The 22,241-nt window shown below is 47.4% G+C and overlaps 1 protein-coding gene across 4 annotated transcripts in view; it reads right to left on the bottom strand.

Annotated features, from left to right (window-relative positions):
* Window positions 1–22,241, bottom strand: part of si:ch211-51c14.1 (protein kinase C and casein kinase substrate in neurons protein 3) — a 57,115-nt gene that overhangs the window by 10,819 nt on the left and 24,055 nt on the right. For 2 of the 4 annotated variants that reach the window (XM_041178067.1, XM_041178065.1), the window contains exons 2-6: window positions 21,412–21,528; window positions 15,476–15,632; window positions 11,676–11,911; window positions 9,098–9,253; window positions 4,009–4,184 (exon numbers count right to left, since the gene is read on the bottom strand). In XM_041178067.1, the coding sequence (XP_041034001.1) occupies window positions 4,009–4,184; window positions 9,098–9,253; window positions 11,676–11,911; window positions 15,476–15,632; window positions 21,412–21,471 (785 nt within the window). In that variant the 5' untranslated portion in view covers window positions 21,472–21,528. The remainder of the gene's footprint in view (window positions 1–4,008; window positions 4,185–9,097; window positions 9,254–11,675; window positions 11,912–15,475; window positions 15,633–21,411; window positions 21,529–22,241) is intronic. The other 2 variants (XM_041178066.1, XM_041178068.1) reach the window with 2 other exon arrangements.

Raw genomic sequence — 22,241 nt, forward strand, 5'->3', positions numbered from 1 at the left:
CCTTGGGAACAATATTTTAATTTATTTAGTTAATCCTCCTTCAAACATTGTCTTTTGTTACAGTGCCCGCTGAAGGGGCTACCGCTTTATTTAACTTGTTAAATAGTCTCCTCTAACTTTCTCTTTATACTCTTCTGAGTACAACAGTGACTGCTGGGACACTGGGCTAATAGGAAGTAGATCGGTAGGTAGAAAGTTTTTGAAGGTCAAGGTAGATAGATTTTTGACTACCAAGGGAGTCTATTGTTATCGGGGGCAGGTGGGAATGTGGAGATGAGGCCACAGTAAGATCAGGCATAAACTTACTGGCTGGTGGAGCAGGCTCAAGGGGTCAAATAGCCAACTCCTCTTAATTCATATGTTTGTACATATTTGTAATGTTCCAGTCTGTGAATAAACCCATCAAGAAAAGTATCACTAGCTTGCCAGTGAGAACTCCCTTGCTCACCTTTCTGATAGTGCCCTGGGATCGTTCTGTGTCCAGTCCAGAGGACAGACTGGCCCTCAGTTTAATATCTCAGTTTAATATCTTATCCATTAAACAGAAAATAAATAATTCTTTTTTAATGCATTCATGGGATGTGGGTGTCGCTGGCTGGGCCAACATCTATTGCCCATCCCTAGTTGCCCTTGAGAAGGTGGTGGTGAGTTGCCTTCTTGGACCGTTGCAGTCCATGTGGTGCGGGTACACACACAGCGCTGTTAGGGAGGGAGTTTCGGGATTTTGACCCAGTGACAGTGAAGGAATGGCGATATATTTCCAGGTCAGGATAGTGAGCAACTTGGAGGGGAACTTCTGGGTGGTGGTGTTCCCATATATCTGCTGCCCTTGTCCTTCCAGATGGTAGTGGTCGAAGGAGCCTTGGTGAATTCCTGCTGTGCATCTTGTAGATGGTACATACTTCCGCTACTGTGTGTTGGTGGTGGAGGGAGTGAACATTTGTGGATGTGGTGCCAATCAAGTGGGCTGCTTTTTCCTGGATGGTGTCAAGCTTCTTGTGTGTTGTGGGAGCTGCACTCATCCAGGCAAGTGGGGAGTAATCCATCACACTCCTGACTTGTGCCTTGTAGATGGTGGACAAGCTTTGGGGAGTCAGGACGTGAGTTATTCGTCACAGGATTCCTAGCCTCTGACCTACTCTTGTAGCCACAGCATTTATATGGCTAGTCATTCAGTTTCTGGTCAATGGTAACCTCCCAGGCTGTTGATAGTGGGAGATTTAGTGATGGTAATGCGATTGAACATCAAGGGGTGATGGCTGAATTACCTCTTGTTGGAGATTGTCATTGCCTGACACTTGTGTGGTGTGAATGTTACTTGCCACTTGTCAGCCCAAACCTGGATATTGTCCAGGTCTTGCTGCATTTGGATATAGACTGCTTCAGTGTCTGAGGCGTCGTGAAAGGTGCTGAACATTGTGCAATCATCAGTGAACAACCCCACTTCTGACCTTAGGAAGGAAGGTCATTGATGAAGCATCTGAAGATGATTGGTCCGAGGACATTACTCTGAGGAACCCCTGCAGTGATGTCCTGGAGCTGAGATGACTGATCTCCAACAACCACAACAATCTTCCTTTGTGCTGGGTATAACTCCAACCAGTGGAGAGTTTTCCCCCTGATTTCCATTGACTCCAGTTTTGCTAGAGCTCCTTGATGCCACACTCGGTCAAATGCTGCCTTGATGTCAAGGACAGTCACTCTCATCTCTGGAGTTCAGCTCTTTTGTCCATGTTTGAACCAAGGCTGTAATGAGGTCTGGAGCTGAGTGGCCCTGGCGGAACCCAAACTGGGTGTCAGTGAGCAGGTTGTAGCTAAGCAAGTGCCACTCGATAGCACTGTTGATGACCCCTTCCATCACTGATGATTGAGATTAGACTGATGGGGCGAAAATTGGCTGGGTTGAATTTGTCCTGCTTTTTGTGTACAGGACACACCTGGGCAATTTTCGACATAGCCGAGTAGATGCCAGTGTTGTATCTGCACTGGAATAGCTTGGCTCGGGGCATGGCAAGTTCTGGAGTACGTCTTCAGTACTATTGCCAGAATATTGTCAGGGACATAGCCATTGCAGTAACCAGTGCCATCAGCCATTTCTTGATATCACGTGGAGTGGTGGTGATCTGACTTCTGTCCTAGCTGAGATCAACTAATTGAACAAAGGCGGTGATGGAAGACTGGGACTAAATCAAAGCCAACCATTGTTCATAAACAGTGAACAGTTCAAACCAAAAATCATAGAATAGAATCACGGAAAACTTACAACACAGAAGGAGATCGTTTGACCCATTGTATCCCTGTCATGAAGAGCAACCCAGCCTAATCCCACCTTCCTGCAAGTCACTGCTCTATAGTCGACATCCAAGTACTTTTTAAATGTGATGGGAGTTTCAGCCCTGACCACCCTTTCAGGCAGTGAGTTCCAGGTCCCTACCTCCCTCTGCATGAGAAAATATTTCCTCAATTCCTCTCTCATCCTTCTACCAATTGCTTTCAATCTATGCCCCTTGATTTTTTTGATCCCTCTGCTAAGGTGAATAGGTGATCTCTATCTCAACCCTTCATAATTTTATATACTTCAATTAAGCCTCATCTGTTCAAGGAAAAACCAACTTCAGCCGATCCAATCTTTCCTCATAGCTAAAATTCCTCAGTCCTGGCAATATCCCCGGAAATTTGCAGAACCTGTTGAAGATTGGAGTGGTGAGTGACGTCTCTTTAAGAACTGAAGTAAGCGCGGAATGGGAAAATGCCATTCAGCCTATCAAGCCTTACACCTCATGCACAGCTGATATTCACACAGCAAACCATTCTGTCATGGCCTCAACCCAACTGTTTCATACACAATTCAATCTGCGCTTACAGTCTCCAATTTCATAACTCGTCTAATATCCATCTGGGCCATTTTTTTTTTCAAAGGAACTTAATTGGCTCACTAATGATTGCTGTAGCTGGGAATAACATGTACGAGGGGAAAGTAACTCTCTTAGTCTACTCGAAGCTTAAATCCCAGAACCTCCATCCATTCTATTAGGTGTTAGTTTAGCCAGCTGTGCAGGAGAATGGGAAGCTGGTTTATAAGTAAGACCTGAATTATGTTTCCTTTTGGCGTGAAAAGGTCCTGAAAACAATTTTGTTTAAACTTCTCCAGTTTTCTTCCCTGAAGGATCTGACTTGTTGAGGTGCACGGACACCAATTGTACTATGGGCACCACAACCGAGTGACCATTCTCCCACATGTGGGCTTGGGCAGAAGTATCCGGGCCTTAATTGACCCACCCACTCAAAATGGCGGTGGGGCCAGTTTTGGCGGTAGAATCGGCTACCCGCCCACCATCGAGCCGGTGGGTCCCGCCCACCAAGGGCAAAATTCTGCCCTGTGTATTTGACTAGAGGGAGGCCTGATCTGGCCCTTATTTGACACCCATACATGTTTTTGCTAGTCAAAGTCACTAAGATCCAATTAGGAGTGGGATCAGAAACCAAACTGTAGCTCCCATGGCCCACTTGAGGTAAATTATCTCAGTATACACAAGAATGAAACTTGGTCTCTGATGACTTAGTACCGCGTTGGGTGGAACTGTTAACCACTAGCCCTGCAAAATGTTTATATGCATCTTTAAATCAGTCATCAACTTATTGCTTGTCACACATAATCATTATGGTGCAGAAGTCCATTCAGGCCATTGAGTCCATACTAGCTCTCTGTAGAGCACTCCAGTCAATCCAGTTCTCCCACTCTATCTGTAACCCTGCAAATTTATTTCTCTCAAATGGTATCCAATTTCCTCTTGAAATCGTTGATTATCTCTGCCTCCACCACCTTTGTCGACAGGAGTTCCACTCTGGGCCTTAGAAGGTTATTCCTCACATCCCCCCTGTGTCTGTTGCCTAAAATCTTAAATCTGTGTCCCTTAGTCTTTGCACCATCAGCCCATGGGAACAGCTTTTCTTTTACATAATATGGTAGGGATGATATGGAGGATTGGAATGTACATTTAACCTCACCTTTCATTGTTGGTGACATCAAGGTGCCGGTGAATGGACAAGAAGATCTGTTTGAGAAAGATTATGCGTTTCTGCTCCAACTGCTGGCTCTGGTCAAAGACCATCTCCATCTCCTCCATGTATTTTGGATTGTACTTGTTTAAGTCTTCTATTGTCTTTGTGTAACGCTGCTTAACCTTGATGTGGGAGAGAATGGAGAGGACAGGAGATGAATGGACAAAGCGACACACACCCACCCCACCCCCCACAACAAACACACCCCACCCCACACAACACACACACCCCACCCCACCCCACACAACAAACACACCCCACCCCACACAACAAACACACCTCACCCCACACAACACACACACCCCACCCCACCCCACACAACACACCCACCCCACCCCACCCCACACAACACACACAACCCACCCCACCCCACACAACACACACACCCCACCCCACACAACACACCCACCCCACCCCACCCCACACAACACACACACCCCACCACACACAACACACCCACCCCACCCCACACAACAAACACACCCCACCCCACACAACACACACACCCCGCCCCACCCCACACAACACACACACCCCACCCCACACAACAAACACACCCCACCCCACACAACACACACACCCCGCCCCACCCCACACAACAAACACACCCCACCCCACACAACAAACACACCCCACCCCCCACAACACACACACCCCACCCCACCCCACACAACACACCCACCCCACCCCACCCCACACAACACACACACCCCACCACACACAACACACCCACCCCACCCCACACAACACACCCACCCCACCCCACACAACACACACACCCCACCCCACACAACACACACACCCCACCCCACACAACACACACACCCCTCCCCACACAACACACCCACCCCACCCCACACAACACACACACCCTACCCCACACAACACACACACCCCACCCCACACAACACACCCACACCCACCCCACACACACACACCCCACCCCACACCCACCCACCCCACCACCCCACCCCACACCCCACCCACACCCACCCCACCCCACACACACCCCACACAACACACACCACCCCACCCACACCCCCCCCCCACACCCACACCCCACCCCCCCCCCCACCCCCCACCCCACCACACACACACACCCCACCCACCCCACACAACACACACACCCCCACCCCACACAACACACACACCCCACCCCACACAACACACACACCACCCCACCCCACACACACACCCCACCCCACACAACACACACACCCCACCCCACACAACACACACACACCCCACCCACACACACACACCCCACCCAACCCCACACAACACACACACACCCACCCCACACAACACACACACCCCACCCGACACAACACACACACCCCACCCCACACAACACACACACCCCACCCCACACAACACACACACCCCACCCCACCCCACACAACACACACACCCAACCCCACCCCACACAACACACACACCCCACCCCACACAACACACACACCCCACCCCACCCCACACAACACACACACCCCACCCCACACAACACACACCCCCCACCCAACACAACACACACACCCCACCCCACACAACACACACACCCCACCCCACCCCACCCCACACGACACACACACCCCACCCCACACAACACACACACCCCAGCCCACCCCACACAACACACACCCCACCCCACCCCACACAACACACACACCCCACCCCACACAACACACACACCCCACCCCACCCCACACAACACACACACCCCACCCCACACAACGCACACACCCCACCCAACACAACACACACACCCCACCCAACACAACACACACACCCCACCCCACACAACACACACACACACATCCCAGTGGTGTCAGTAGTGGCTCTCTCACCTCTGATTTCAGAAAGTTGTGGGTTCAAGCCCCCAGTACCGAGACTTGGGCACATAATTAAGGCTGACATTCCCACTGCAATACTGAGGGAATGCTGCACTGTCAGAAATGCCATCTTTCAGATGTGATGTTAAACTGAGCCCCTGTCTGCCTCCTCAAGTTGAGTAAAGATCTCTGATGCTATTTCAAAGAAGAACAGAAGACTTCTCCTGCCGAATATTCATCCCTCATCTAAAATATCACTAAAACAGTCTATCTGGTCATTACTATAATGTAGGACCTTTCTAAAGTCTTTCATTTAGCTGTAAAATGTTTTGGGATGTGTTGAGGTTGTGAAAGGCACTATAGAAATGCATATCTTTAAAGACTTTTAGTTTTCAACAGTGAGTACAATAAAACCCTGAGCAAATCCAGCGCTACATCAATCACCATGCTCAATGTCACCAATTGTGCCATGTGTGATTGGGATGGGTTGTGTGTGAGCATTTGTAAACTTTGTACATTGATCGATTGGAGACACGTTTCCAAGCATTGACAATGTAAGCAACCCAATGATATTGGTGGTATCTTCCTCAGTTAGCCTTTAGTAACTGAACATTATTATTAGCTAAATTTCAATGTTATGTTGGTGGAGCTGGAAGTGGGACCCCTGCAAGACACTTGCATGATATAATCGAAATCTATGCTAACCCTTTGATGACTCAGTAGCGCAGTACGTTGTATGTGGAGAGCTTCCAGGTTTGGATACCTGAGGCCAGATTTTCCAAGCCTGATGTGGACAGACCAGAGGCACACGGGTCCAGAATTACCCCGATCCTGCCCCCAAGCCATTTTGAGAATGGCTGGGTCAGCGACAAGACGCAAGTGGCAGATACCCGGTTGGGGCAATTAAGATGCCCATTGAGACCCCTCTCCCATGCCAACTGAGGTCAGCAGTCAGGCCCCCAACTGCAGTCGAAACGTGGCTAGGAGGTGGAAGCGGCCATGATCACAGCCCAACAGTTGTGGCCTTCATTCATTTAAATTTTTGTACCTGCTCTTCAGAGGACGCCTCCATCTTTCTTAATCTCAGTCTCTCTCTCAACTGCAAGGACAGCTTCCACCTCTAAGAGTGGGGTTGTTGGTCTTTCATTGCTACAGGGATTCCTATTGGTCCTCCAACTTTGGGAGCCTGTCCACCATCCTTACTTGGACAGCGAGCCTGCTCGACCCCTATCCACTAACTGGCTCAGCAATGAAGAATCGCGTCAGCTGTATCACACCTACAACGTTTGGTGTCAGGTCCCAGAACTGATCCTCCCATCAGGGTCCTGACTCCAGGCTGAAGATGTTGCCCCTGGTCTGTGCTGTCCTCTTATTTTTGAGGAGAATCTGTTTCGACCCAGCTGATTGGCTTGTCTTGTCACCAGGTTTGACTCCAATCACCCACGTTGTGCAGTGGTCCTTCTGGGGAAATAATTCTGGTGATGCAGAATAAATACCTGCACTGGCTCACTGGGTTGACCTGCATTCTGCATGTCAGCCAAAATCAGTCCCAGAGGTGACCCTTGATCGATGCCATACTAGCCAATAGCAGGTAGGGTGGTTGTTGGGTGCTAAAATTCTTCACCAGTGGGGCTGCAAAGGTTCATAAAGTTGGCTCACCACTACTCCCTTAAGGGAAATTAGGGAAGGATGATAAATACTGGCATCACCACCGATGCCAACATCCCAGGAACTGTTGTAAATGTTTGTTTGGTTTCTCACAGAGAGGCCTGGAGGCCTGTTTGGTTGAACACAAACCATTTATCGGTAACCTGTAACTGCATACATATCCAGGCTGGTTCCATGCCTGGTCCTTCCAGACTCTACTCACACAGTCTACTATCATGTGACTCTCTACACCATACTATGGGTGGTACTGTTCTCCAGCCCCACATTAACCGTTGCTCTGTCGAACATCCTTATACAACAATAGCATGTTGCTGTCTCTTAAAGGCATAAACAACAGGTTTCAGCACCTTTCGGTTAAGGAGATGAAAAATAATTCTAACTCCTGGTTGCAATCCTGGGATTGCAACTGGGAACTGCTTGTGTGTGGGCCTCACAAGTGGATCAAAACTGGGCTGGGGTTTATTACATAGGATATACGTTATTCAGCCCAACCAGTCCATCCTTCTGTTTATGCTCCACTCAAGCCTCTCCCGGTCTTTCCTCATCTAAATCTATCATCATAACCCCCTATCCGATGGCCCCTGACCCACCAGTGGTCATCGTTTGCTCAGTTATAGAGAATGGTCACTGGACAACACGTTGGACGGGGTTGGCAGTGTCTGCGGCGGTCCACACCTTCAGGAGTGGAGGCAAGGTCATTGCCTGGGGGACGAAGGTTTGATCACAGGCACTGAGCTGTGGAGGTCAGCCGTGTAAAGTAGTATCAGCCATCGTTGTGGCCTTGCCTCTAAAAGGCTGGAGTTTCAAGCCCCAATCTGGGATTTAAGTGCAGAATCTATGCTGATACATTAGGGGAATAATATAACAATAAAAGTGCTGTCTTAAGCAGACAGCAGGGGATGTGGTTTATGTAGATGTAAAAGGGGAATCTTTAAAGAAGAGCAATAGATTTCTCCCACTGCCCTGGCCAACATTTATCCCTCAATTATCACCAACAAATTGATTGAACATTCATTTCAGTAGATTTGTGGGAACTTGCTGTGCAGAAATTGGCTGCTGTGTTTTGCTTAGGGTGTCAGTTATGGCTCAGTGAGTAGCAGTCTTGCCTCAGAATCAGAAAGTCGTGGGTTCAAGTCTCATAATCCGGGCTGACCCTCCCAGGGCAGTACTAAGGCAGTGCTGCAGTGTCAGAGGTGCTGCCTTCCAGTGTTAAACCGAGGCCCCATCCGTCCTCTCAGGCGGACTTAAAAAAAAGCGGATGAATTCTCCCCAGTGTCCTGGCCAATGTTTATCCCTCAGTCAACATCACTGAAACAGGCTGTCTAATCATCATCACATTGCTATTTGTGGGAGCTTGCTATGTGCAAATTGGCTGCTCCACTTCCTGCATTACAACAGTGGCTGCACTCCTAAAGGGCTCCATTGGCTAAAAAGCAATTTGAGTCATTCTGAGGATGAGAAAGGTGCTATATTAACGCAAGTTTCGTCTTTCTTTTACGACCCACACACACACAACACTGAATTTGCCTTCTCACCTTTTCTGCTTCCTGGTTGCACTTCTCTCTCTCCCCCTGCAGCTTGCGGTGTTTTGAGGCGGATGTGGCCTGATTGGCCCTGGCATTGCTTTCCCGGGCGATGGCCAGCCGCTCCTTTTTGCGCTTGGCATGGTACAGTTTCTTCAGCTTTTCCGTCTGTTAGAAAGGATAAAGGGGAATCTAGGTTAGCAGCCCCACTCAGTGACTAAGTGACAGAGCAAAGGAGATTGAGGGGAAATCTAGCTAGAGATGTACAAGATTATGACGGTTCGGATAAGGTAGACAAAGACATGCGGAGTAGGGGACACAGGTTTAAGGTTTTGGGCAGGAGGTAAGGGGGTGGGGGGGGAATGTGAGGAAGAAACATTATTTAATGCAGCCACCTGGAACCTGCTTTCCACGAGGATGGTGGAAGTAGGGACGATCAGTGATTTCAAAAGGAAATCAGATTTGGCACTTGAAGGAAATAAACTTACAGGGGAATGGGACTGACTGGATTGCCACTCCCCTGCTCCAACCCGTAGCCCTGTAAGTTTATTCTTGACAGGCTAAATGGCCTCTTCCTGTGCCATTAGAACTCTGAAACATCTCCTGGCGGTGCACTGACCCCACAAGCACGTTGAGCTCCGAGGGATGGAGTGGGAGAGATGAATTTTACCAGGGCTGACCCAACCTAAGTCTCCATGCCCTGGGAAAGGGATTAAAAGAAAAAAAATCAGTCTTGGCTCATGCTCCTCACCACCTAAGCATCAGTTACCAGGATGGTCCCAGGGCAAGGGACTTCAGTTATGTGGAAAGACTGGAGAAGCTGGGACTGTTCTCCTTGGAGCAGAGAAGGTTAAGGGGAGGTTCAAGAGAGGCGTTCCGAACCCTGAACTGTTTTGATGGAGTAAGTAAGGAGATGCTGTTTCCATTGGCAGTGGGGCCAGTAACCAGAGGACACAGATTTAAATTGATTGGCAAAATAATCAAATTGTTACGATGTGGAATGCGTTGCCTTAAGAGGGCTTTGGAAACAGATTCAAAAGTAACTTTCCAAAGGGGGTTAGGTAAACACTTTGGAAATTAATAATTTGAAGAGCGTTGCAGGAAAATGTGCAAGGAGAGTGGGACAAATTTGGGTGGCTGATTTTTTTTTAATTAAACAAAAACCAGCACAGGCATGATGGGCTGATTGGCCTCCTGCTGTGGTTCTGTGAGTGACCACCCCTGGAAAGGGGTGGACAGCTGAGAATGGGAGAGGTGGGGTGGGGGGGGGGGGTGGTCAGACTTGCAGCCTCGTTTCGCAGCCTCACGCACCAAGAACTTGGGCTAACCCAGAGGGCGCGCTCCAGCACCCACCAGCTCCATAACCCAGAGTTGGGGGTGAGAAAAGCTACCTCCAGAGGACGACCAAAAAGAGTGAAAATGCAAGCCTGTAATAACTTGAATTGTCCAATAAGTGGTGCCACAAGCTTTAAAACGATCAGAAAAAAGGGGGAAATTTGTTGAAAAGTCAAATCCAGCACCAGGCAGCATCATGGAACTAAATGAATTTGTCATCGTCAGAAGCCACACAGTTAAGTCTTTCGACACTCCCGGAATGATAAGTCGAGAATGTTGCTGTGTGGGTGCCAGAATTTCAGCTTCACATATTGTGTGGGTGCCGGGTTTGGTTGGGGGGGGTTGGGGGGGGGTGGTCGGGAGGACTGGTTTGAACACGGACATGGTGCCCCTCTGACACTGTCATTGACTGGAATGGTGGCAGGCTGGAGGGTCTTCAGTTACGTGGAAAGAGGGGAGAAGCTGGGACTGTTCTCCTTGGAGCAGAGAAGGCTAAGGAGAGATTGAACAGAGACGTTCGAAATCGTGAACTGTTTTGATAGACTAAATAAGGAGAAGCTGTTTCCATTGGCAGTGGGGCCAGTAACCAGAGGACACAGATTTAAATTGATTGGCAAAAGAACCAAATTGTTACGATGTGGAATGCGCAGCCTAAAAGGGCGGGGAAAACAGATTCAAAAATAACTCTCAAAAGTGAGTCAGGTCAACACTTTCAAAAGGAATCATTTGAAGGGCATTCAAAAAAAAACCAGCACACGCGTAATGGGCTGAATGGCCTCCTCCTGTGGTTTCCATGAGCGACAGTTCCTGAAGGGCAGCGGTCAGCTGGCTGTCCTCCGGACACTCCCTATCTGGGCTCCCACGTGTAGAAGGACCATTTTGCACAAGATGTAAGTGGTTGCCAGTATCCGCTGAGCTGTTCACACGCCAATTATCAGCCACTCAGCAGAGGACCGGAGAAAACTGCCTTTTTTAAACCAACAGCTCTGGGATGGCTGTGTATTTTTAATGGCGGGAGGTGGTGGTGGGGGGGGTGGGCGGGGGTGGGGTTGGTAGGGGTAGGGCTTTTAATTGTGGGAGGAGGGGGTTGTGGGGGTTGCTGAGAACGATGTATTGTAATGGGTGACGTATCACCAGTGCGTACATTTTATATTTATTTAATGGTGCGCACACCTCGTTCCCATTTAAAGTGATGACACAGACTGTTGTGTAACGCCTACCCCACGCGCCCGCTATCATCTCAACCATGACGTACTTTTTTCAGTTTCTTTGTCCAGGGCTTCTGCGCTTTTCGGAATCCGCTCTTCACCTCGTGGGTCTCTTTGAAGCCTCCGAAGAATTTCTTGTGGTACATCTCCCTCTGCCAGTTCCGAATCTTGGCTGTATCCTCGGTCACCAGCGACTTCTGGATCTCCACATGGAGCTCGCTCAGGCGGTCTGCAGAGGTAAGGAAGGCATGCCACGCCTTCAACAGAGTACCGTACATAGGACCTGGTGAGTATGATAGACAGGCTGGGTATACTTGCTATGCAGTTAGTTCTGCTACAAACTCTGATACAGTCCTTTTACAGGCTCGGTCATTAAATATCCAGTCAGTCTTCTTGCAGATACAGTCATTAAATAGGGCCAGTCCACTCACAAATGGAATCAGAGCTGGGTTCTGCTCCAGAAACAATTACACCTAGGGCTGTTGATTGTGCCGTAGACAGTGCCAGTACCTAGACTTGTTTGTCTTCACTATTTTTCAAGCAAGGGCCACTTTAGTAAAAAACCTGCAGTGTGAGAGCCACTTCAACTACTAAAGTATCATCGCTTACTACTCCAGTAACTCACTTGGGCCAAAAAAATACATGACACCAATGGTTGGACACTCTGCTAGTTCTGTGGTGGTTGCTGTGGTAATATAACTGTTACTATACAACGCACATACTTAGATAAACTTATTGGTGGCGCACATTGTACCATGTGGTCAACGTGACATGTAAAGAAGGCTGAGGTTTGATAGGCTCGGTGCACATTTTTATTGCTGAAGATAAAATAAACAGGAATATAATGCTGGGTTGGGCTCTGGAACACTGTGACCCTCTGAGGATAAAGCGGTTACTGAAATTGAATGGATGGAGTTGGGGAGCCGCACTTAGTGTTGTTGGGAACCGCCTTTGGCTCAAGGGCCTTGCAATGAAGAGCACTGACTTAGGCAATCAGCTCTAGGATAGACATAAAAGAAAGGACTTGCATTTGTATAGTGCCATTCGCACTCTCATGTTGCCCCACAGCACTTTGCAACTAATGATGCACTTTTTGAAGTGTAGTCACTGTTATAATTTGGGAAACACAGCAGCCAATTTACACACAGCAAGCTCCCACAAATAGCAATGTGATAATGACCTGTGTGTTAACTGGGTGACCGCTTTGCAGAACACCTGCGGTCTGTCCGCAAGAATGACCCAAACCTCCCTGTCGCTTGCCATTTTAACACTCCACATGCTCTCTTGCCCACATGTCTGTCCTTGGCTTGCTGCATTGTTCCAGTGAAGCCCAACGCAAACTGGAGGAACAACACCTCATCTTCCGACTAGGGACTTTACAGCCTTCCGGACTGAATATTGAATTCAACAACTTTAGGTCGTGAGCTCCCTCCCCCATCCCCACCCCCTTTCTGTTTCCCCCTTCCTTTTTTTTCCAATAAATTATAAAGATTTTCCTTTTCCCACCTATTTCCATTATTAAAAAAAAACCCCCACTAGAGCTATACCTTGAGTGCCCTACCATCCATTCTTAATTAGCACATTCATTTAGATAATATCACCAACTTTAACTTTAACACCTATGTGTTCTATCGTACTATTGTCGTTGACATCTTTTGATGATCTGCTTCTATCACTGCTTGTTTGTCCCTACAACCACACACCCCCCCTCCACCTCTCCCTCTCTCTATCTCTCCGCCCCCCCACACACATACCTTAAACCAGCTTATATTTCAACTCTTTCTTGGACTCGAACTCAAGTTCTGTCGAAGGGTCATGAGGACTCGAAACGTCAACTCTTTTCTTCTCCGCCGATGCTGCCAGACCTGCTGAGTTTTTCCAGGTAATTCTGTTTTTGTTTTGTTTTTAAACAATGTTGCTTGGGCGATAAGATTTGGCCAGAACACCAGCAAGAACTACCACTGATCCTCCATGGAACAGTGGTGGCATAGTGGTATTGTCACTGGGCTAGTATTCCAGGGACCCAGCGGAATGCTCTGGGGACCTGGGTTTAAATCCCACCATGGTAAAATTTCAATCCATGAAACCATTGATGATTGTCGTAAAAACCCATCTGGTTCACTAATGCCCTTTAGGGAAGGAAATCTGCCACCCTTACCCGGCCTGGCCTACAGCAATCTGGTTGGCTCTTAAATGTCCTCTGAACAAGGGCAATTAGGGGTGGGCAATAAATGTTGACCTAGCCAGTGATGCCCACATCCCATGAATGAATGAATAATAATAAAAAAAAATTGGATCTAGACAATTTAGGAGTGAAATCCCGGAAGCACTTTTCACACAAAGGTTAGTGGAAATCTGGAAAATTGGATGCTGAGGGGGGAAGAGTTAGAGCTTCAAGACTTTTGTTGGCTAAGAGTCCAAAGGATATGGAGAAAAGGTTGGTAAATGGAACTGAGGTATCAATCAGCCATGAATGAATTGAATGACGCAGCAGGCTCAAGAGGCTGAATGGCCTCCTGTTCCTATGAGAAGCCCTGTGGCTATTTACTCCTGTCAACTATTAATTAGATCAGGTTTTCTCAGGTACAGTAGTTTATTTATAGGCTGTGATGGTGACAGCACTGGTGGAAAAATATCCTGCACACCAAACTGACAATCTTGGCCTGGCCACCTCCTGATCTGCAGCGGAACTCTCACATACACTCCATTACTAAGGATCTGGTTTCCGATTTCATGCCAAAACCATTCCTCTTTAAGGTTCTAGTCCATCTAAGCTCCCAAATCTAAGGGAGATCTTCTAAGACATCTCTCCCACTGTTGGACGCAAGGCAAGGAAACGTTTGACACCTGATCGCGAGTGCCCTCTCTCCCCTCTGGCTTTCAACCTCCCATCTCTCTTCCTGTATCTCTGTATCAGCATCGCTGTGGCCAGTGGTGCTCTGAACTGCTTGCTTCTCCCCGCTGAGCTCCAGGCACCCTTTCCCACTTGCTTATCAGCTGTGGCTCGGAGTCAGAAGACTGTGGTTTCGGCTCCCACTCTTGGGAGCTTGAGCACAAAATGCTTCATTGGATGTAAAGCGCTGTGGGGACATCCTGAGGTTGTGAAACATGCGGTACGAATTCAAGTTTTTCCTTAAGGACAAGTGGGAAAAAGTGGAACCATTCAATGTGGACAGGTAATGTTGGGGGAAGCCTTGAATAGACAGCTACCCCTGCCTACCCTTCACCAAGAATCAAAGAATCTGACAGTACAGAAGGAGGCCATTTGGCCTGCCTTACATACGCTGGCCTTTTGAGACAGTACCACCACATACCCCTGTGCACTAGTCCTCTTCAAGTACATGTCCCTTCTGAAAATTCAGTGGGATCTGATTCTACCACCCTTTCAGGTAGTATTTTTTAAATTAGTTTATGGGATGTGGGCATCGTTTTCTGGGCCAGCATTTATTGCCCATCCCTAATTGCTCTTGTTCAGGGGGCATTTAAGAGTCAACTACATTGCTGTGGGCCTCGAGTCACATGCAGCCCAGGACGGGTAAGGGCAGCAGATTTCCTTCCCTAAGGGGCATTAGTGCCTAATAACTGTTAGATGGAAAAAATATCTCCTCTTAGGTCTTTTCCCAATTATTTTAAATCTGCGGCCTTTTGTCACCAACACATTTGCCAGAGGAAACGGTTTCTCCCTGCTTGCTCTATCGATGCCCCTCAATTTTGAATAACCATTAAATCTCCCCTTAATCTTCTCTGCTGCAAGGAGAACAGCCCCAGCTTCTCCAATCCCTCCACGCATTGATTGATCTCCAAGGAAACCTGTGACTCCATCACTCGCCCTTACTGATGCGCTTACTTGCTTCGACCAGTGGTTTCCACTTCCGTGACCAGGCTGAAATCTGCAGGGCATACTGTCTCTCGATCTTTGCTCTCTCTTGGAAACACAAGATGATGTCGTTGCAGATTTTATAGCCATCGTCCGTGCGCTTGGTGGTGCTTTTATATTTATCTGGCTGGGGAGAGGAAATCGAAACGTTGCTATTTGCTCATGTGGGTGCTCCTGGTATTTCAGTATTACTTACTGTACCTGTCACCCCTGTGCTCACTTACTGACATTGGCTTCCATCCGCAAATGACTCAATTTTAATATTGTTATCTTAGCGTTCAAAAGTCTTCGCACCTGTTCCTGTCTCTGTAACCTCCACCAGCTCGACAACCCTCCTCAAAATTTGAGCTCCTCCAACTCTGGCCTCTTGCACACCCTGCTTTCTTTTCACCCCACCATTGGTGGCCGCACCTTTAGCCAGCTAGGCCCTAAGCACTGGAATTCCGTTGCTAAACCTCTCCGCCTTTCCTCCTATAAGACTTGGGTTAAAACCCTCCTCCTTTGACCTAGCGTTTTGGTCACTTGCCCTTAAGTCTCTTTTTTTCTTCTTTGGCTCGGTGTCAATGTTTGCCTGATAACGCTCCCATGAAGCACCTTGGGTTATCAGAACATGTTAAAGACGCTATTCAAATGCAAATTGTTGCTTTCTGGGATTGACCTTTGGCCCAGAGAAGCGCCACAATGGTTTGATGAGTCAACATCATGTGTAATTGACCAGTGAATTGACGGCTGTGATTCCTTGGGCAGTCAGTGTGGAGCCTCTGCTGTGCCATCTGAAGGAAGTAGCAATTTTGACCCTTTTTCAAAGGGAATGGGGTACATTGGTCAGTCATTCATTTTTGCTTTTACAAATTTAAGAGAATCACAAAACGAGGTTTGAAAAGAATTCTTTCCACACAACTTGGTTAGGCCGTAGGGCACAAGTTATCTGAAAAGGGAATCAGGCATTTGTTGAATGGAGAGGAATAGGGAGATAAAAGCAAAATACTGCGGATGCTGGAAATCTGAAACAAAAACAGAAAATGCTGGAAAAACTCAGCAGGTCTGATAACTCTGTTTCTCTCTCCACAGATGCTAACGTTTCGAGTCCGTATGACCCTTCTTCAGAGCTGAAGAAAAGTGGAAATGTGATATGAAATTTAAGGGGGGGGGCGGTGGAGCAGATGGAGCTGGATAGGAGGCCAGCGATAGGTGGGGGCAAAGGAGAGATTGACAAAGATGTCATGAATTAAAGGACAAAGGGAGTGTTAATGGTCGTGGTTAGTGCTAAAAAAAAAGGTGCTGATAGTGGGAAAGGTAAGAAAGCAGAATGTGATAACAGAGAACAAGGGCCAGCACTTTGAAAAGAACACCAAGTAACAGACGATCCTTTTAGGGATGGGGTGAGGGGGAGGGGGCAGTGGTGGGGAAAAAAAGAATAGAAAATGGGATAAAAAAAAGGGGATAAAACAATGGATAAGTGAATAGAAATAAAAATAAGTGGATAAAAAATAAAAAAATGAATGTAGAAAAAAGGGGATTAAAAAAGGGGGTGAGGATAGAGGAGAGAGTTCATGGTCTGAAGTTGTTGAATTCAATGTTAAGCCCGGAAGGCTGTAAAGTGCCTAGTCGGAAGGTGAGGTGCTGTTCCTCCAGTTTTCGTTGGGTTTCACTGGAACAATGCAGCAGGCCAAGGACGGACATATGGGCATGAGAGCAGGGTGGTGTGTTGAAATGGCAAGTGACAGGGAGGTCTGGTTCATGCCTGCGGACAAACCGAAGGTGTTCCACAAAGCGGTCACCCAGTCTGTGTTTGGTCTCCCCAATGTAGAGGAGACCACATTGGGAGCAGCGAATGCAGTAGACAATGCATAAGAGGAAACTGTTTGGGAACTGAACTGGATAGTGGGATTCGACTAGTCGTGACACAGACGTGATGGGCCGAATGGCTGGTCTCTGTGTTCGTGTGGGTAATTTTAACTTCTGCCACCGGGTGAAAATCAATTAATGGCCTGGATATCACAGTGGAAATGATGGGGGATCTGTCAGTGTTCACCATCATTACTTGACTAAGATTGACAGCAGCTTCTGGAGTCCACATATGTGCAGAATAATGCAGAAATCCAAAGGTAGGCTGTCAGTGATTCTACACTCCTCCTTAGGATGCACTGTTGAGGCACCCCAGACTGCAATCAATGGGAAATCACTGGCCCTCTATCCATCTCTTCTTGTCCCAAACCCCCCCTTAAACCAGCTCATATTTCACCCCTTTTCTATTTTTATTTAGTTCTGTTGAAGGCTCATTCGGACTCGAAACGTTAACTGTATTCCTCTCCGCAGATGCTGCCAGACCTGCTGAGTTTTTCCAGGTATTTTTGTTTTTGTTTTCGATTTCCAGCATCCACAGCTTTTATCAATGGGAAATCAATTGGATTAACAGGAACTTCCACTTTTGCTGTTAGCTTTGCTGTGAAAACCCTTGGAAAAGTTATACTTTGTTGAATGTGCCGACCTGGGTTTTTTACCAACACACTAACTTCAGAGTTAGTGTTAAACACTTTCACTGGCCCTGAAAACCTAATTTAATTTTTGCGTAATGTCAAATTTCTCCACGATTAGGGAAAAAAAAATCACAGTTCTTTTTTTAAAAAAAACATCTTTTGTTTTAACTTTATATTAATCCAATCATAATCGCTTATTTTGTGCTCAGAAAATTTTACTTAAAAAGACAGGATTTTAAGTGCTTTTAACTTCCAGGTTTGCTATGAATACTTTGATATGATTGACTTACCTGCTCACTGGCATCATTGCCGTTGGATACCTGGCAATCCCCCTGACTTGGTGCCTGATTTAAACTAGTGTCAGGGAAAGGGAAAGTTGTGAACAGAAACAAGAAGTGCTGGAAAAACTCAGCAGGTCTGACAGCATCTGTGGAGGGAGAAACACTGTTAACGTTTCGAGTCCGTGTGACTCTACTTCAGAGCTAGTTTTTAAATTGAGGAGAGAGCAAGTGAGGCGCTGCTCTGCTTGAAAGGAGTGTTTGGGCCCTTGGACGGTGAGGAGGGGGTAGGTAAAGGGGCAGGTGTTGCACCTTCTGCGATTGCATGGGAAGGTGCCGTGGGAGGGGGTTGAGGTGTTGGGGGTGATGGAGAGGGTCCCGGAGGGAATGACCCCTACGGAATGCTGACGGGGTGGTGAGGGGTCGGGGGAGGGGGGGGGGCGGTTGGTGGGGGAAGTGGGGGTGAAGGGAAGATGCGTTTGGTGGTGGCATCATGCTGGAGTTGGCGGAAATGGCGGACCTAGCTCTGAGGAAGTGTCGTACAGACTCGAAACGTTAACTCTGACTTTCTCTCCACAGATGCTGTCAGACCTGCTGAGTTTTTCCAGCCCTTTTTGTTATTGTTTCAGATTTTCACCATCCACTGTATTTTGCCTTTAAGCTGTGAACAGAGATTGCTAGATCTCTGTAGGCAGCTTTCTTGGAGGTCAGGGGTGAGCGCTCTGCGCAGTGACTACAAAATCCAGGCCTGGGAGGGTGGTGGAGTCGGGTTGCCTCACATCCTTTAAAAAGTACCTGGATGAGCACTTGCCACATCATAACATTCAAGGCTATGCGCCAAGTGCTGGTCAATGGGATTAGGTAGATAGGTCAGGTGTTTCTCACGTGTCGGTGCAGACTCGATGGGCCAAAGGGCCTCTTCTGCGCTGTGATTCTGTGATTCTGAAAATCAAACCGACCGGCCCTTTTACACCTCGCCCGATTTCTCTCTTCCTTTGATTTGAGTAAAAGTCAATCCAACCCCAACTTCTGCTCAATTGGATGGATTGATCAATTTAATGGAACGCATCCAGGTAAAGATTCTTCCAAAACAAAAACAGAATTACCTGGAAAAACTCAGCAGGTCTGGCAGCATCGGCGGAGAAGAAAAGAGTTGACGTTTCAAGTCCTCATGACCCTTCAACACAACTAGGTGAATCCAAGGAAGGGGTGAAATATAAGCTGGTTGAAGTGGGGGGGGGGGTTTGGGTGGGGAGAGAGAAGTGGAGAGGGGGTGGTGTGGTTGTAGGGACAAGCAAACAGTGATAGAAGCAGATCATCAAAAGATGTCACAGACAAAGGAACAAAAGAACACATAGGTGTTGAAGTTGGTGACTTTATCTAAACGAATATGCTAATTAAGAATGGATAGTAGGGCACTCAAGGTATAGCTCTAGTGGGGGTGGAGGGAGCATAAAAGATTTAAAAATATTTAAAAATAATGGAAATAGGTGGGAAAAGAAAAACTATATAATTTATTGGAAAAAACAAAAGGAAGGGGGAAGAAACAGAAAGGGGATGGGGATGGAGGAGGGAGTTCAAGACCTCAAGTTGTTGAATTCAATATTCAGTCCGGAAGGCTGTAAAGTGCCTAGTCGGAAGATGGGGTGCTGTTCCTCCAGTTTGCGTTGGGCTTCACTGGAACAATGCAGCAGGCCAAGGACAGACATGTGGGCAAGAGAGCAGGGTGGAGTGTTAAAATGGCAAGCGACAGGGAGGTTTGGGTCATTCTTGCGGACAGACCGCAGGTCCATGGAGACCAAACGTAAACTGGGCGACCGCTTTGCAGAAGACCTGTGGTCTGTCCGCAAGAATGACCCAAACCTCCGTGTCGCTTGCCATTTTAACACTCCACCCTGCTCTCTTGCCCACATGTCTGTCCTTGGCTTGCTACATTGTTCCAGTGAAGCCCAACGCAAACTGAAGGAACAGCACCTCATCTTCCGACTAGGCACTTCACAGCCTTCCGGACTGAATATTGAATTCAACAACTTGAGGTCTTGAACTCCCTCCTCCATCCCCACTCCCTTTCTGTTTCTTCCCCCTTCCTTTTGTTTTTTCCAATAAATTATATAGATTTTTCTTTTCCCACCTATTTCCATTATTTTTAAATATTTTTAAATCTTTTAAGCTCCCCCCACCCCCACTAGAGCTATACCTTGAGTGCCCTACCATCCATTCTTAATTAGCACATTCGTTTAGATAATATCACCAGCTTCAACACCTATGTGTTCTTTTGTCTGTGACATCTTTTGATGATCTGCTTCTATCACTGCTTGTTTGTCCCTACAACCACAACCCCCCCTCCACTTCTCTCCACCCCCCCAACAACAACCCCCCCCACCCCCACCACACACACACACACACACATACACACACACCTTAAACCAGCTTATATTTCGAAGGGTCATGAGGACTCGAAACGTCAACTCTTTTCTTCTCCGCCGATGCTGCCAGACCTGCTGAGTTTTTCCAGGTAATTCTGTTTTTGTTTTGGATTTCCAGCATCCGCAGTTTTTTTGTTTTTATATTTCACCCCTTCCTTGGATTCACCTAGTTCTGTTGAAGGGTCATGAGGACTCGAAACGTCAACTCTTTTCTTCTCCGCTGATGCTGCCAAACCTGCTGAGTTTTTCCAGGTAATTCTGTTTTTGTTTAAGATTCTTCCATCATGACTGGAAATGCTGTTCCAATATAGGACCCGTACCCCCACGGTTTTGAGGCAGTGACATTCCCCTCACCGAAGGATGTTCAGGGTTTCCAGTCAAGCGTATTTAAATGGCCTGAATCCAGCTCTCAGTAAGCTTGAGTACAATAACCATACTTGACAGAGGAGACCATTCATGAGCATTCCCGGAGCCTGGGCCTATTTTTGCTGCTTCCTTGGCTGAGGAGGGCTGGATTATAGTTTCTTAACACCATCCTGGAGCCCTCTGTCTGTCTGGCTTAAGTCTTTTCCCTATTTGGATTTTTTTGGAGACCTATTTTTTTTTGTCTCAAATAAAATGCTAAACTTGAATCATCCCTCTGAACTAGATATCAGAGGAGCATTATGTACTAAACACAAGTCACATCGCTTTAAGGTAACCTTTGATCTTGTGAAACTCACCATCCAGAAACTGTTGCTGGTTGCTTCTGGCCCCGGGGCATCACTGTACTTCAGAGACATGGCAGCACAATCTTCTCTCTCTCTCTCACTCTCCCTCTGTCTCACTTCAGCTTCCTTCTAGGAGTCAGGATAAAAAGGAATTGCTGTGTGAGAAACGCTTGCAGCTTCCATAATGTGACACCTTGAGTTGAGAGAATGCTGTTTCATATTGATTGATTTACCTGATAGCATGCACACCAGAACAATCCAGGAAGGAAAACTTCCACAGTCTCTGCTTAATTATCATCACCAGTGATAGCTAGAAATAGCAGGGTGCATGTCTAATGCTTCTATGGATGTAACACGGTCGGTGTTTGGTTTGGCTCCATAAAGAAAGACTTGCATTTATATAGCACCTTTCACCACCTCTGGATGTTACAAAGCACTTTACAGCCAATGAAGCGCTTTTGAAGTGTAATAACTGTTGTATAATGCAGGAAACGCACAGCCAATTTGCGCACAGCAAGCTTCCACAAACAGCAATGCGATAACAACCAGGTAGTCTGTTTTAGTGACGTTGGTTGAGGGATAAATATTTCCCAGGACACTGGGGAACAGCAACCCCACCCCGCAGCAACCCCACCCACCCTTCTTTGAAATAGTGGCTTTTGCATCTACCGAGAAGGATAGCCAGGGCCTCAGCTTGATGTCTCTTCCAAATGAGGGCACCTTCGACATTGCAGTGCTCCCTCAGCACTGCACTAAGAGTGTCAGCTTAGATTTTGTGTTCTAGTCTTTGGACCCAGTTAAGCTCGTCTCCACCACCTTCTGAAGCAGAGATTTCCAAAGTC

This window comes from Carcharodon carcharias, chromosome 31, assembly GCF_017639515.1.
Source record: "Carcharodon carcharias isolate sCarCar2 chromosome 31, sCarCar2.pri, whole genome shotgun sequence".
Lineage (NCBI taxonomy): Eukaryota > Metazoa > Chordata > Chondrichthyes > Lamniformes > Lamnidae > Carcharodon > Carcharodon carcharias.